The sequence below is a fragment of the Podospora pseudoanserina genome, chromosome 1, assembly GCF_035222485.1.
Source record: "Podospora pseudoanserina strain CBS 124.78 chromosome 1, whole genome shotgun sequence".
NCBI classification, from domain to species: domain Eukaryota; kingdom Fungi; phylum Ascomycota; class Sordariomycetes; order Sordariales; family Podosporaceae; genus Podospora; species Podospora pseudoanserina.
In genome coordinates this window covers 8121314-8137653 of record NC_085920.1, presented here as the reverse complement: position 1 = coordinate 8137653, position 16340 = coordinate 8121314, and the positions used below count along the sequence as shown (strand labels likewise).

Here is a 16340-nt window from a genome sequence, read left to right as displayed (position 1 = left end):
TTAGAAGGATAAGAAAGTAAAGCTTTTGGAGGATTCGGGAGTTTAGGGGTTATATATATAAGCGGTCTACTTCTAGCATTTTATTTTAGAGAAAACATAGACTTTTATTTTTCTTGTATTTTGTGCCTTGCACGCGTGCAGGTAATTCTAGCCCTCTAATTAGGCTAATTTAGTGCTTATTATGTAGCCTGTGAGCTTATAGTGTTTTTTTCTTATTCTGCGTAAAGTGCGGCCTGCGAGCGAGCTACTGTCAAGTAAATAAGTTTATTTAGGGACCTATTAAGGGTATATTTATAGTGTTGTAATTATTTTTATATGTTTTTTCACTATTTTAATTTTATTAAAATACTTTATTTATTTTACTTTTTAAAATATTAACTTTTTTTTATTTAATTATATAAGTAAAGTCGATTAATTTAAAAAATTCCGTAGTAAATTTAAGAAAAAATATTTCTTTTTACTTTAAAGTTTCGAAAAAGTATATCGATTTATTATATACGTCGGTTATAATAAAAATAAAATTAAGTATTATAAAAAATTTATAGTAGTTAGAAATACGTTTAGATTATAAAATAAAATTATAAAAATAATTTATTATTATGTCTATTAAAAGGCGGACGTAAAAATATATATTACTAATTAGCTCCTAAAAAGTATAAAACGTTTTTCTATTAGCGTTAAAATGTTACAACCCTAGTGCAGGACGGTTGTAGGGCCGCGGGAATAGGGGCCAATCAGGAGAACATATAGGGGAACCAATCACAGTAAAGAACGAGTAATTAGTGTAATTAGGGCACTAAGCAGTCTAAATAGGAGTAATTAGTGTAATTAGGGCACTAAGCAGACTAAGCAAAGTGATTAGTGTGATTAGGGTACTAAGCAGGCTAAGCAGAGAGGATTAATGGCCTTAGGAGCCTAGTTACAGCTTAGCATAAGGACTATATATACGGAGGAACTAGCTAGTATAAATAAACAGTTCCGCAGTATGCAATATAAATTATAATCGTTAGTATTTAAACTATTGTAATAGAGATAAGCTATTATTATACACTATTTAGCTATACCGAACTAGAATTATTCAGAAGTACCTTTAACTAGTATCCTTTTCAGAGGTTCTAGATATGGGTTCGTCACATAAAAGCGTTAAAATATAATTTAATTTTATATTAATTTTACGTATAAATAAGATCGCTAGTTAGAATATTTTTATTAAATATATATATTAGTTTTATATTACGGCTTAATACTTAGTAGAGCGCGGGGCGCACTACGGACTAATCGTTTATATAGGAGTAAGACTAATTAAAATAGGATTATTAGGCTCGAGGGTCGATCTAGAAAAATTAATCCCAAAAGGGATAGTATCGATAGGATCGATAGTCGAGTCTATCAATCCAGGACAATACTAGGCTTAGCATAAGGTTTATATATAAAGGAACTAGCTAATGTAAATAGATAGTTCCGCAATATGCGATTTAAGTTTATATTTACGGTATCTTATATTTACATTAAAATATCTTATTGTGCACTATTTAGCTGCACCGAACTAATTATTAGAAGTTACCTTTAACTCGTATCCCTTTTAAAAGTTCTATATAGGGGGTCGTCATAAATTTTAAAGGCGTAATAAACTATTATAGTAACGTCTAAAAACTAAAGTAAGTATCTTATTATTACGCGAGGGAAAGAAAAAGAAAAGTAAAGCTTCTTACAAAGCGGTGTCCAAATATAGCCGAAGCGGCGCTGCTTTTTCTGGGCCCCACATCTTGTTTTCCTATAAGCCTCGCTTTAGTACCGTAACAGGAAAAAACTTTATTTATAAATAGTAAAAAAAAAAAATAGTGATTATTTTAAAAACGTAATCGCCGAAGTATTTACTTAAAAGAGAGGAAATTATATTATAGTTAAATTAATAAGTATATTAAATAGTATATAGGGTATAGTAAATACTTAACTAATTGCTACGAGAATTAATAGGAAATAACGCCCCTAAAAGCGCTAAGAGCGTAGTATCTAAATAATCCTAAAGTAACGAGAGTAATTTAGGATTATTCTTAGCACCGTAATCGCTAAAAGTAATCCAGGATTACGTTTAACAAAGTAATTTAGATAATTCACTACTCTATATATATATAGAGGAACTAACTAGTATAGATAAATAGTTCCGCAATATGCAATTTAAGTTACAGTTATAGTATTTAAACTATTGTAATCAAAGCAAGCTATGTATTATATATTGCTTAGCTATACTAAACTAGGATTATTTGGAAGTACCTTCGACTAGTATCCATTTCAGAAGTTCTGGATAGGAGTTCGTCACAACCGAACTAGGATTGTTCAGAAGTGCCTTCGATTAGTATCTGTCACGGCTTAATAGGTAAGTTCTAGGATAAAGCAATAGTTGTACCATACCAATTGATTTATTGTAAGCTAAAGAAGAAAAAAAGAGGAAATTCCAACAGTGCCTTCAAAGCAGGGCTTTTTGACAAGGCAAAGCTTTGACCACTTGCTCTCGCTCCCAGAGTACCACATGCCCCACGCGGCCTGCACGTGCTCAGTATCTATCAGTTCGTCAGTGTCAGGCCAGTGCCGTGACAATATCCCTTTCAGAAGTTCTGGATAGGGATTCGTCATAGCAGAGGATCCGTGGGACGACTATAAGGACGAAGCTTTTCGCTTGCCACCGCTGCTGTGAGTGGAACTGTGTGTGGACGAGGGAGCCTTCGACGAGTGCGGCGTCGAATGCGAGTGGTGCGAGTGGTGAGCGTGCGTCCCGCCACTCCGGTGCTTGGATGTCGTAGGCGGAGTCGGCTGGTGGACAGGCTGGTGTTCGACGACTTCGTAGTCGCCTTCGTCTTCGTAAGTGTCCAGTAGTTCGATGTCTGGTACAGTCAAGGTGGGTACTTCTTCAGCGACAGGATGGAGGCTGCTGCCGCGTTGCTTCTCGTAATACTCCTTTAACTCGTCTCTCAGCGCTTGTGACTGTCTCCTTGCGTGATCCTGTTCGTTCCTGAGGTGCTTCCGGCCCTCCTTGTATTCCTCGTAAGAGTTAACTAAACTCGTCGACCTAATAGGAAACTGGTGATATTCAAGCGTGCCGTTTCCGGCGGGAGTTGCGTAGTGCGCGTAAAAGTTAAGTTGGGTACCATTCGTGGTAAAGGTCATAATACTTGCGTGTCTAGGGGGGTCAGACTTTCCTTGGAAAGCGAGGGCCTGGTTCCGAGCGTAGACGAGTGCTGCTCCACTATAGGAGCTCTGCAGCGTTGCTTCTGCCATACTCCCGTCGGGGCCCTTCCATTCTCCGGCTATGTGCGGTAATGTTACCACACGAGGGTTATCTTTGTAGAGGACAGCCCCTGGGACGAGTTCGTCAACCGGAAACGGGAGGAAGTCCTTCATTTCTGGTCCTTCGACGAAATCCGGCTGGGGAGCGGACAGGCCATGGTTGAAGCCCACGTCCTTCGGGAAGGCCGTAAATGCCTGGTTAAACGCTCGGTTATATCTCTTATCGCCATGTTTTTTCAATAGTTCTGTGGTCTCGATAACCACAGTTGCTTCATTGGCGGCCCTGTTGACCCGGTCGACATAATCGCTGTATTCTGACTCGGTAGGCGAGGCCGTCCCGCGGGGTAGGGCGCTTCGTTGGTAGATCTCCTCCAAATCCTTGGGAGGCTTGGAGCTGGAGGGATCGAGGACGCCGTTCTTATACGCCTGGATAGCAAAGCCAGAGGTCGTAGTCGATATAGTCTTCGTCGATCCCGAATCATCCGAGGGGTCGGAGGTCTTCTTCTTACCTATCTTATTAAAGAGGGCCAAGTTCTTTCGCGTTAATCGTACTGGCTCCGATGTTAGTCGTGTCGCCCGCGCTCGCTTCGCTTGTGGCTCGGCGTCGTTGTTGCTATCTAGCTGTCGTTTTCGTGGCGGCGGATTTACTGGAACTTGCTTTTCTTCGGCTGGCAGAAATTCTGCCTGTAAAAGTTTCGGGGAAGTTTGTTTCTTATCCATAGTAAAGAACGAAAGAAAAGGAGGCTTCCTTTCTTAAAGAGCTGGTCGACAGAGTAGGCCGCTTGTGTTTGGAATTTCGTTTGGGCGATATAATTAATTGGGCGTAGACGAAAGTTTTAGGCAAGAGTGGCTGGTAACGATTGATTCTCCTAATTTCGTTCGTGAGGGGTCGCTCACGTAACCGTCCAATAAGGTGGCAGGGTTGGCGCCGTGCACTACGCCGCGTACCGCGTCGGGGTATTTTTGCTAATCGTTAGGACTATACTAGTATACCATACACGTCAGTTAAATATTAAGCGGCTTCTATATACTTTCGTTATTACTATAGTCCTTTTATTTTATAAGGTGCTTTATTTATAGTTTTTTTTTGCGCTAAGCAAGGATTTTCTTAACTTTTTATTATAAATATAATGTGAATATCCAAAAGGAATAACCAATCGGAAAAGCGGAAGCTTAGAGACTAATTAGGAAAGAGGAAAACCGACTAATGGAAAGTAAATCATCTAAGGCCCAAGGGAATTATGCGTGATTCTAAGGAATTATCTATAATCCTCGAGAGTTAGTCGTGATTTTTAAGGAAAAAAAGTAATGTAGATCTTAGCATTAAACCTATATATATAAAAGAACTAAATAATTTGTCAATAGTTTCGCATTATATAATTTATAATTTATATTTACTGTATTTAGTATTTATATTAAAATATTTTATTATATATTATTTACCTATAGTAAATTAACTATTAAAAGTGACTTTTAACCGAGTATTTTTTTTAAAGGTTTAATATAGTAATTTAAAGTGCAGCTACAAGCTTAAAGCCTTTCTAATCAGAGGGCTAAGGATATAGGGCTTTCGGAGGATTCAGGAGTTTAGGGAGGGAGGGTAATACATATAAGCGGTTTGCTTCGGACATTCTATTTTAAATAAATTATCGACTTCTATTTCTTTATATTTTGTGCCTTGCACGCGTGCAGGCAATTCTAGCTATCCAATCAGGCCATTCCGGTATTTATTATGTAGTCTGTAAGCCTATAGTGTCTTTTTATTGTCCTACGTGCAGTGCAGCCTGCGAGCGAGCTACTATCACGCAAGTATATTTATTTAGGAACTTACTGAAAGTATATTTATAATATTTTGGTTATATTTATATATTCTTTTACTATTTTACTATAGTTAAATACAATCATTTTAGGTCTATTCTTTTAATTTAATTATAAACTATTAAAATACAGCTTTTATTTGTGGATTTTACAGTGTATCTGGGCCCTGTATATTACAGGGCCTCAAAGGCAATACAATGGCTTAAATCAGCAGTGTTTAGGGACTACGGTTACCGGAACGGAAGCTCGGCCTCCGGAAGCAATCCGAGGTCCCGGAAAGCCGAGCGCTAAGGTCGGTGCCCTGCAGTGGTCAAACGGTAGCACAACGTGGCCTGTAACGTGGCCCGGGAACGGAGTCACCCTTAACGAGCGAGTAAAGGGCCGATGGCCTATAAGACCTCTGCCTCACACCTTATTCACTGTGGTATTTTTTAGTCTACAAGGTTCAATCAATATACTGGTTCACCACACTTATTAGTGCCTCACAAGCCTATGTTACAGTGATTCTCTTCTATATATTACAGGGCGCCGCCCCTGTAATCCTCCTTCCTTCAGTGCCACAGCAACTGTCGAATGCTGCAGTCAAAGTCTTCTTCGCTCTCAGTGTACTGCGCCGATAGCTATTTAAGCCTATATTTACAGGCCTCAATAGCACCTATTTCAACAACTATTTAGGTCAGGACTAGTATAAGTAGCGAGGGAAACTCGCTACTCTTAAATAATTCTCAAGCAATAGGCTGAGCTTGTTGGGGAACTGTGTCCCGGTGACTGCTTGAGACACCGCATCACAGGTGCCATCCCAGGTGCTATCATTACCTGGTCGTCCAGTGTCCTCCTGCCCGCAGGTCTTGTGCCATTTCTCTCGACGCCATACCCTGCGATCAATTGTCTCGGGGTCGCTCCTGGCCTCGTGGGTCGCCGTGGTTGCGTGACCAACCGTGCTCATGTGCTTACAACGCTGACATGGCTTGGCAGGTTGTAACAGAGCCACAAACGAGATCTCCCTTGTGAGGCTTGTTCCGCAGCTGCAACTGCAGCTCCACGTGCTACCAGAGAAACCGCGAGTGTCCGAAATGGCAGATTCCGTGAGCCGCTTTGGTTGCTTCTTTGTCACCAATCTCGCCATGAAGAGCTTCAAAGAACGAAGTTGTTGTCGACTCTCAAGTCGGTTATTCAAAGCGGATCCCGATGATAGCAGATGCGAGCGGGTCATCGCATCGTCGTTAATCGTCAATTGCTGAGTGCCGTGATGGGATGCGACCCTGCCAGCCCTATCCACAGCATCAGGGTTGTATTCGGGCCGAGCCTTACAAGATCCCCCTTTTCGTCTCGATTTCGTCACCAGACACACCCAAACACCGTGGATTCGATTAGCTGCCGCTGTGGGTTTGATCGATTTGCAGTGAACGACGGACAGTTCGAGCACGAGTGGGGAAGGCGCCGTTGCGCTATCATCGGATGGGGTGGCACAGGCGGTTGTCGACATCTGGATCGTGAAGATCAGGTCAATACAATTGCCATCATTCATAAAGGAGGGTCGGGAAAGGGTTATGGTTCGATGCTGTTGCTCTTTGGTTGCTTCCCGAGGGCATCAGATTATCAGCCATGTTTTTCGTCGTTGTCTTGTCTGTGTATGCGAGACTGGCCATGGTCGTTGGAGCGTGGGGCCTAGTTATGAACATCCAACCTCGAGGTCTTCAATACAGTTCAAGTTGCAACCACCCAGGCCAGAGAGGTTACGAGGGGCCAGCAGCAATTTGGAAGGTTTCTGTCAAACAGAGCCTGCCCCGGAGTGGAAGCGAAAGGTTGCACCCAGGGAAAGAACCACCTATTTGTATGGCTGAACCTGCAGCGAATCTTAATACCACAAACATGACCACCATGGCATTTACGTGAAATTTTGTAGCTGCAATAAACACAAAACAGAGCGACACCTTCTGAGGTGCAGAAAGAATGAAAAAGAAATTGAAAAAGAGGAATGGTTGATTTCGTCCAGGCTCGAACTGGAGACCTTCAGTGTGTTAGACTGACGTGATAACCAACTACACCACGAAACCATTGGTTGTTGATGCATCAGATTTTGAAATTGGTATATATGTGGAGACAAACGACAACACAAGCAGTTTAGTCCAAACCTTAGCAAGGAAGGAAGCCAAAATCTTGAACGAATGGGGCACCTGACACGAGGATAGCTAATAACTCCAGTATCTAATATGGACACACAACAGGCCTCCTGAGAACCTACTTCTTCCCATAGTTACAGCCATCTATACTCTCATCCAGAGCAACTCTTGCTCCCCCGAGTAGACGCAGCATCTTATGCAACTAAAACCTTCAGTCTCTCCCCCCTCTCCCTTCTAACCTTCATCCAGCCCCCCTTCTCAACCTCTACAATAGTGCCATCGATGCACACCTTCCGCCACCTAGGATCTTCCTCTTTGATAACTACCTTTACAGCCTCAACCTCCTCATACCCAACTTCCTCCATCTTGATGTGCTCCCCTCCCCTGTAGGCAGCCTGCATAATCTCCATCGTCTTCTCCCCGCCCACATCCCCAAAATGCACCAACCTCAGCTGTCCCTCGAACGGCTTGCTATCTGGACTGACCGTAAACGTCTTCTCCAAGTTTGACACCATGGTTGCCAGCACATAGTCATATTTTCCACCTTCCTCACCTTTCCCCTTCCTCACCAACGGCTTGAATTCCTCCTGACTCTTCAGCCGCACTTCGACATCAGCATCATAGGCATGCGACTCCTTTAACAACTCCCCCGCCGCCATCCCGAACCTCTTATCCCCATGAACCCTATATGCAGGTGTATCACTCTCCCAAACCAAACTTGCATGAAACCCATAAGAAGACACAATTGCGCCCACAAGATGATCCACCTCCTTCAACCCTTTCCCAACCTCATCCTCCACCTCCCCGTCCTTCACAATCGGCTTGGGCGCCCCGATCAACTTCGCCCCCCTAGAAAACTCGGCCCTAAAAGTCGGCAACCTCTCCGGCCGCCCCGTAAACAAAGTCCTCAGCCCCAAAACCAACGAGCTTGGCCCCTTCCCCTCTGGATACCTCCCATATTCAAGCTTGTGCAAGCTGTGAAAAAGCGCATTCCCCGTTCCCAACGGCAAAATCCCAACAGTGGGCACCTCATTGGTATCATGATGCTCCTGCGCCTCCCCAATCCCATTCAGCAAGTCCACCACCCCTCCATCCCCACTCAGCAGCACAACCGTCCTCTTTCTCGTCCTATCCTTGGTGAGATGTGTCGAGGCAAAATCCCGAATTGTGTGCTCGTTTTCCGTGATGGTCACCTCATATCGATAACCCCGCTCGGACTTTGGGTTATCCTCAAGTCCGAGCGCATCCAACAACGGCCTCAGAACCACCTCGTAAAAGGGAACAGCCAGTCGGATGCCAGATCTGGTACTAACAATGATGTGGGTGTCCGATCGGAGATGTGGCGGCGGGAGCTGGGATCCTTCCCCGTCTGTCGGGTGTTGTGGTAGTAAGAGCTGGGCGAGGCCCGGATCCTTCGGTAGTTGCGAGGCGTGTGTTACCTCGAGCTTGAAGGGCTGTTGCTTTTCATCCACACCATCACTATTGTCGATTTTGATGGTTTCAGGCGACGCCTCGATGAGGCTGTAGATCAAGTAACCGTCGCCACTGGGGACGTGTGTTCTGGTGGCAGGCAGAATGAACACAATTTGATCATGGTTGAGTTGGCTGAGATCATCGCTGTTGGTGATGTTGGCTGGTGTTGATGTGGCTGCTGTTGTCGTCTGGGTCGCTGTGGCAGCATTTCTCGGCATGTGAACGACAGTCATTTTGGCGCCTGTGCGCCTTCTGAAGGCTCGGGGCATGAGCCTGCAAAGGAACGACATTTTGACCTTGGAAAAATGGGCGAAAACAAAGCAAAAATATGGAATTTATGACTGACAATTTAATTGTGAGGTGGATATTTGATTTCTAACGCTCACCAGACTGATGGATGGTGTAAGAGGGTTTGAGCTGCACTCAAAACCACCCCTTTGAAGCAAGGACGTCCGCAACCGAGAGTCGAGTGCCCGATTGCGTTATCAAGCATCCTGCCGGGTGGTTCCTTGGTGGGGTCAACGGTAGTGGAGTACGGAGTATTCTCCAGACACCAACAGTTGGCAATCAAGGAGTCGCAAGTTGGAACCCCCCTGGTTTCTATCAGTCAGCCACTCCATCACCAATTCCATTCGATGTCGTATTCCTTGCGCGATTCCGTGTCCAACACAAGCCACGATTCCGACATGTCAGACATGTAGGTGACACCAACCACGCTCTGCCTGTTGATGCAATTTATTTTGTCCGCAACTTCCGCTGAGCCATCATCACTTTCCAGTGGCTCGGCTCATCGGGCCCCAGTTCTCCTTCGGATTCATTTGGTATCGCACAAGCTTCTGCTTATTCTCCTCGCGGCCCAGTTCCTCATCGAAGACCACCTCGGTGATCTTGGAAACCGCATCGTCCACTTTCGTTGGTTCCGTGAGACCCCCTTCGGTTGTCTCCTGCTTCTCCCCCAAGCGCAAAAGTCTCCAGGCAAGACTTCCCTCCTTGATATTGGCTTCCTTGACAGGTGCCTTTTGACGGACCCATTCTCGAAAGACGTGGAAGATGACTGACCATGGCGCATCGGTCTTGATGCTGCCAGCCTTGCAATGGCTTCGAGTAACGCGATACCCGAGACCTTTGAGAGCGCCCTTCAAATGTGCTTCTGGGGGGCTTTGGCAGTTCATGAGGCCTGCCACCTGCGCAGGGTAGAAGTAGAAAGGATAAGGGTCAATGGCAGCCAGCTCAGCTTCCGTAACCTTCTTCTTGACCACCTTGCCCAATTTGCCGCTGTCCTTTTGAGCTTCGACTTCTTGGGGAGTCGGCAAGAACTCCTCGAGTGCTGTGTACAGCATACCCTTCACTCTAGGGAGTGTTCCATAAATTTCGGGTGAGGCCTCGTTAGCCTCGTCGATGACCTTTTGAACGAACTCAGGGTCATGGATCCGGCCTGCATACATCGGCCCTGCAAGATGGGTAACCGAGCCACAGTGATCGCAAAGGGGTGGCGCTGTGGGCGCTTTCGTAAACCCGTGCTTGTAGAAAATGCCGCTTCCCTTCTTGTTTGGTGCTGGCTTATTCTTCATGAGAAGCTGGGTGGTCCAGGAACCGCATCCTCCACCACAACTATAAACCACCATATTCTTGCCTCCCTGGAACTTGACCATAGCTGGCGACCTAGTCACGCGAACAAACACTCTCATGTAGTAGTCGACTGATAGTGAGAGGAGCGGCTCGATTGCGAGGCCGTACTTGGCTGCGGCGGTCTCGATAGAATGCAGGACAATACGAAGCCCAACCTCATGACTGTACCAACCCTTCACCGGAACACCGCCGTATAACGCGTAGCATTTTTCAGGATAGCCATTGGAGGCCCAAACGCCAGAATCTGTGCAGGTGACGCAAAGCAGCCCACCATCGTCCCTGATAGCTTGAACAGCGGCATCAAGGAACGGAGCAGCGCTTCCATAAGGGTCAAGATCGATAACGTCGTACTTGTTGCTGGCAATAATCGCCTTCCCAGCACGCCCACTGCGCTTGCGAAGCTCGTCGACAACCACCGAGTACATATGAGCAAGGGCATCGTCGTGGGAAACACTGATCTTGTCAGCCAAGCCATTGTGGATGGCATTGCGCTGGATTGACTCGGTGGCCACCTTCAAGAGATCATTCGAGGTTACTTTGGTGAGGAATGGGATTTCGTGGGCATAGCGCAAAGCACGAAGGCCGCTGGCAGACAAAGCGTCCAATATTGTGAATTCCACGCCAGAGCTCTTCTTCTCTTTCGCAGCATCAGCACCATTGCTTGGCTGAGCCCCCAGTTCCTTATCTTGTTCGGGGATTGCGGGCTGCAGCTCCTTCGCATCCGGCATCTCAGTGTCCGCTGGCGCAACTGCAGACTCGCCGACAGCCTCCTCGGCGCCAGCATCATCACCGAGTTTAGGAGACTTTGCAGGTCGTTCGCTCTGCGTCTGCTCCTTTCGTTTTCTCTTCTTCTCGGCAAACTTGCCACTCCTTGCTTCGCTCGCAACTTTCTTCTGCTTCACCTTTTCCTTTCCATATGCCTTCATTGCCAGAACTGTCAAGTCTCGGTTGAATTGCTGGATTGGGTTGTAAAAGACCTGTTGCACCTCCTGGCCATCCTTGGCATCTTTCTGTTCGGGGACGAGAATATGCGCGAGCCCTTCCTTCACTGTGGTATAGATCACGTTGTCGTGCTTGATTCTCTGACCGTTGGCCGGCGTGGCATCGAGGCCCGGAAGCTCGTCGTCGGACATGGCGCAAAGAACGCTGTGGGTGCGTTTAAACAGGGGGAAGGCCGAGACGTGAGGCAGGTAGTATGATCGTCGTGGTCGGTAGAAATTGCCGACTATGGATCGATAGGAGGCCGAGAACAGGCTCAGGCGCATCGGTGACAAGTTACTGCCATGTAAGTCGCGAGCGGAGCTGTCAATTCATTATTCCTCTGACAAGAGACTTGCCTGGACCCTGAGCCACCAACATTTTTGTGATTCTGCCAGGCGGTGAGCCATCCCACCTTGATTCCAAGCTCCACCCCACTTTCCCCTTTCTAACCAGCCATCAAGGTTCCTGCCTCTGTCGCCATCATCATCATATGGCAAGCAGTCCAAAGAGTTGCTTTACCGAGAAGCTTGATGACCTCAGTTCTAACCTCAGGTCCAATACTGCTGCTAAAAACGGGTTGGGAAATGAGTTGTCAGATCTGGGCTTGTTTCATGCTGCCTCCTCAGATCAGATCATGCAATGACGCGCCTGCAACTTCTCCCGCCAGCTGGTGGTTGCTTCTCAAAAAGCTGGACCGTCTGTTGAGTTTCTGAGACTTAGAAGGAGCCGCCTTTGAACTGTGGTGTTTCGACATCCTACTTCAAAGCCTTCCCTTTCGGTCTCATTTCCTTCGTCGGCTCCGAAGCGATAGATGGCCCCTTCTTCGCGCTTTCCTCTTGTCCAGTTTCTGTCGCCAGCTGTGCTTGACAAACATGCCTGGGCAAAATGGACACGCCCGACTGATTTGATTGCCAGAGGTTGGTTTCTTGACTACACTCGACCTCCTACCTCCGCTGTAACCAGCTGTTTTGGGCATTTGGCGACTTGTTGATTCTCTCCAACAGGACTCTGTTAATATTTTGTATTTTCCCCTCCTTTCCATGTCCATTTCCCAAGGCATGGCCTCTCTCTCCAGAGACCCCAGTCGCCTGAGTCTTCACGGCCTGAAAGGCGACCAGCGATCAGAGACAGGCGAGAGCTTTTACAAATCCGACAAACCCTCTGGCATCCCAGTTGCTACGGGCCGTCCCGGAAGTGGCAACCCGGTCACTTCGAGACCTCCACAGGGACAGGGACGCCAAAAGCCAGGCACAAACATTCCGCACCGCTTCTTGACTCCAGCTGAGTGGGCTCGTGTAGCTCATGGACTCGGGGCAATCAGGGAGGGAGAAACGCACCAGGTCGTCCACCCTTCTTCCTGGTATTGGCCGCCGAAGGGTCTTCCAGAAGGCCTCTACCGAGATATCGTCACCCAGCGAACCAAATACTTCTACTCTTATCACATCCTGAGCGTCCTGCGCTGGCTTCTCATGCTTCTTCAGATCATCCTTGGAGCTGTTTTGACAGCCCTTGGCTCGTTCCAGACGACCGACGGCACCCCGGTAACTGTGCTGGCCGCCATCAACACTGTCGATGCTGGAATACTCGCTCTTATGCACAACAGTGGGTTGCCCGATCGCTATCGTTTGGACAAAGTTGAGTTCGTCAAGGTTGAAGATTTTCTCAAGGTTTGTGGCCGCTTTGCCTGTCTTGAGCCCTTGGTTAACCCAGTTTGGTGACAGGAACTCCTTGATACGGGCATTGTCGAACAACACCAGACCGTCGACGATATTCTCAGCGATTGCTTTGCACGATACCAGAAAGCCAAATCCATTGTCCTGGCTAACATGCCCGAGTCCTACACGACCCAAGCAGCACCATGGATTGGAGAAAAAGCACCGATGATATGTCCTGATCCGTCCGCCCATTTTGTCATGTCGGTTCAACCACAGTCGCAACCGAGCCAGGACAAGCAGTAGTTATCGGGTCCTTTTGGCGTGTATTTGCGGTACTGCACAGAGAGAGGTGGGGATGTCAGACTGCTACAAATATCCTGAAGCATGTTAGTGATTGTCTTTCATATGTTGGGCATTTGGCAATGTATGGAAATTTGTGCCCTCTCAGATGTATTTGAAGAGGAGAAGGCCTAAGTGGAGGTATCTGTGTGATGAGGAAATTGAGACTGTTTGTTTTTTGTCTGTGTTGAAGCTATTATGCGAAACTGGTTGGAGGTATAGATATTCTGCAGCGAGCTGCTATAATCGGGAGGGTAATCTTGAAAGTTGTCAACACGATTTTATGTACGTTATGTGCTCCTTTCATGCTCTTCCCGTGATTCTGCAAAGTTCAGGCTGATTTCCTGGCTCAGGAGGTGCCCACTGTAAGACCATTTCCCCAAAACGGGGGGAACGTTCCGTCATTGATAATGCCAAGCTCGAAGCGGCCACGAGGTCAAACAAAACAAGTGACTTCACTTTTACAGCCATTCCTTTCAATCTGAGCAGAATTTCCTACTGAGACAGACGTCGTGCCTTTTACAACTCAACTGCAGTGTAGCCAAAACAAAGTCCCATCGCACTCGCAGCCAATGATTCGGCCTTACGAGATGATACCCATCCAATCGCTGGTTACCGATCGTTGATGCACTTGCCGGCCTCTTTTCGTCAGCGGCGGCAGCACGGTTTCTTCTTTGCCTTGTCTGGTTGACCGCTTACGTCCAAGCTATTCATCTTTTTAAAACATCATTATCAATTTGATAGTTGCCCATCCACCAAGATGGCACCACATCACCGCCTCCCCCGCATGGCGGTCTCCTACGGCCGAACCAGAATCCTGCGGTTGACAGTGCTGGCTTGCATAGCCTGCACGACGCTGGTGATTATCATGCAAATTGGGAGGGCGTGGTCCCGTGGACGAGATGGACATCGTCATCACCTGTTGCAGGGGGCTTCACCGGGTTGGAAGACTACTAAGGAGGGGCTTGCTCCTGTCAAGAGCAGGGAGGAGCTTGGGAGGGAGATGCTAGAGTATGTAAGGGGCTTGCCTGGTTTGCAAGGGGAGGTGGCGGTGTTGAGTAAGAGAGTTAGGGTTGTGGAAAGCAAGGAGGGGGCGGTGGGGGAGGGGAAGATTAGGAGGGTAGGCAGGGGTTTTTTGGAGGGGCACGGGTTTGCGAGGGTAGATTTGACGCCGCCGGCTGCTGGGGAGGGAAGAAGCGACAACGGGGAGACGTTGAAGCAAGAGACGAGGTTGCCGGTTCCGGGGGTGGTGGAGGTGCCGGTTGACGTGCCCAGGGACGATATGGGGGATCCGGGGGAGGTGCTGTTTGGGATTGCGTCGGATTATGAGAGGGTGTCGAGGGATGATTTTGGGCTTGTGAGGGACTGGGCGGGGTTTTTGACAAATCATAGTGCGGAGAGAGAGAGGAAGGAGAAGAGGAGGTCAAATGGAGCGGGGTTGCTATTGGTGTTGAGCAAGGCAACTGAGTCGGAGGTTGTGGAGGTGAAGGCTAGGTTGTGGCAGGCTGGGATTGATGGGACGGTGTTTGTTGTCGAGCAGAGGGAAGGCAAGGATAGTGATCGGTATAAAGGGGGTGTCTATGCGCAGTTGTTTCAGAGGCTGTTGATGTCGAGGTTTGGAAAGGGGGAGGTTGGAGCTGGGAAGACGAGAAGATGGTTCGCGGTAGTAGATGAGAAGGTGTTCATACCGAATTTGAGGAAGTTGGTTTGGGAAATGGATACAAGATTTGAGGATGGAGGAGAGTGGTTGGTGGGATTGCCGACCGAGAAAGAGGACTGGGCAGATGATGAAAATGGGAAGCAGATCACATATGGAGGAGGGGCAGTTGTGATGAGTCCTTCAGCACTAGATACAGTTGGTCAGTTGATGTGCTTTCAGGCTGGTGGAAAGGGTGGGAATGATGAGGTGAAGGCTGACAGCAATTGGGGGGAGACACTTTACAAGTGTTTGGAGCAAGAAAGATACCTCAAGATTCAGGTCCTTGTGGGTGGCGGTGGCTATCTTCCTGGTGAGGGAAACCAAGGCCAGAAGGTGAGTGGCCGGCCGCTGGTTTTGCGCACGGACAAGGATCCTTTCAAATTTTCAGCGAAAGGTCATCTTGTCAGCAATGTCTGCGGCGAGGAATGTTACCTTCAAAGGTTCTTGTTCGCAGACAGTTGGGCTCTCATTAATGGGCACAGTATCACAGCCTACCCGCGCAGAATCGAGGTTCAGATGTCCTCCCAAAAGATGACACAGCAAAAAGGATTCCAAAACAAAAGTGGTGGAGGCGAAGTGGCTGACAAAATCGCCGTCCATTCAACGTCGTCGGTTGGTGAGGGCCAGAAAATAGCTTGGAGGGGTGGAAAGACCAAGACCTGGCGACTTGTTAGCGCTGAAGTGCGTGATGATGGGAAGGAAGTCTGGCAGGCGTATGTTAATGAGAAGGGAATTGGCAGTAAAGAGGAGGAGAAGTCGGATGTGGACTCTGTCATTGTGTTGGTATGGGAGTTTTGAGTTGCATAGATATTATGGCGCTCAGTGCTTCATGGGGTTCCAAGAGTGAATGCCCAAGTGTATTGTCAGAGCACATAAGATTCTGAATTAACCAGCGATTAAAATCAACGACGTCTTAGTTTCAAACTGGTGTTTGAACATGCACCGCTCGTTGTGATTCTGTTGCCCTTTCAGGTCAAGAAGACCGGTAGCTAAGGCAGTCTGAATATACCAGATATGCTGTATCGGGCTATCAAAAGGAAACTCTATGTTTAGTTTCTGCCTCTGAATCATTGCGGCTGGTCTGCCCCACGAGCAAGGGAATCGGCGGCGGTTGCAAGCCCTGAAGAGCAAGTTCTTGGTCACCTGATTTGTGTATCTTACGATATTGTGCCTTATGTAAAATTACACCATCACGACCATCTCGTGTGTCTAGAGCCCTGCACAGTGTATCTGGTTTGCAACCGACCTGCTCTATCTCGGCCTCTACTTGATGTTTTGATGACGATGTAAATAAACCCCTGAGTGACAACCACCACGCACGGACCACACTCCATCTAC

At 47.3% G+C, this 16340-nt stretch overlaps 5 protein-coding genes and 1 non-coding gene across 6 annotated transcripts; 2 read left to right on the top strand and 4 right to left on the bottom strand.

The window, feature by feature from the left end:
- Window positions 1-2655: 2655 nt before the first annotated feature.
- Window positions 2656-4005, bottom strand: QC764_0026690 (uncharacterized protein; the record flags this gene model as incomplete). Its single annotated transcript, XM_062940126.1, has 1 exon — window positions 2656-4005. One exon carries the CDS (start codon window positions 4003-4005, stop codon window positions 2656-2658), a length of 1350 nt encoding a protein of 449 aa, XP_062806643.1.
- A 3081-nt stretch (window positions 4006-7086) lies between these two features.
- QC764_0026680 lies at window positions 7087-7160 on the bottom strand. Its single transcript has one exon. It is a non-coding gene; the product is annotated as a tRNA-Val (tRNA).
- A 260-nt stretch (window positions 7161-7420) lies between these two features.
- On the bottom strand, window positions 7421-8989 carry QC764_122830 (uncharacterized protein; the record flags this gene model as incomplete). The annotated part of the gene is made up of 1 exon (XM_062943518.1): window positions 7421-8989. One exon carries the CDS (start codon window positions 8987-8989, stop codon window positions 7421-7423), a length of 1569 nt encoding a protein of 522 aa, XP_062806642.1.
- Window positions 8990-9322: 333 nt separating this feature from the next.
- Window positions 9323-13267, top strand: QC764_122810 (uncharacterized protein; the record flags this gene model as incomplete). Its single annotated transcript, XM_062943516.1, has 4 exons — window positions 9323-9674; window positions 9787-11707; window positions 11771-12976; window positions 13031-13267. Exons 3-4 carry the CDS (start codon window positions 12350-12352, stop codon window positions 13265-13267), a joined length of 864 nt encoding a protein of 287 aa, XP_062806640.1. The 5' UTR covers window positions 9323-9674; window positions 9787-11707; window positions 11771-12349.
- Window positions 9467-11593, bottom strand: TRM1 (RNA methyltransferase tRNA(m5U54)methyltransferase; the record flags this gene model as incomplete). The annotated part of the gene is made up of 1 exon (XM_062943517.1): window positions 9467-11593. The coding sequence occupies one exon, from the start codon at window positions 11591-11593 to the stop codon at window positions 9467-9469; it is 2127 nt and encodes a 708-aa protein (XP_062806641.1).
- A 796-nt stretch (window positions 13268-14063) lies between the features above and the next one.
- Window positions 14064-15800, top strand: QC764_122800 (uncharacterized protein; the record flags this gene model as incomplete). The annotated part of the gene is made up of 1 exon (XM_062943515.1): window positions 14064-15800. One exon carries the CDS (start codon window positions 14064-14066, stop codon window positions 15798-15800), a length of 1737 nt encoding a protein of 578 aa, XP_062806639.1.
- Window positions 15801-16340: the final 540 nt, after the last annotated feature.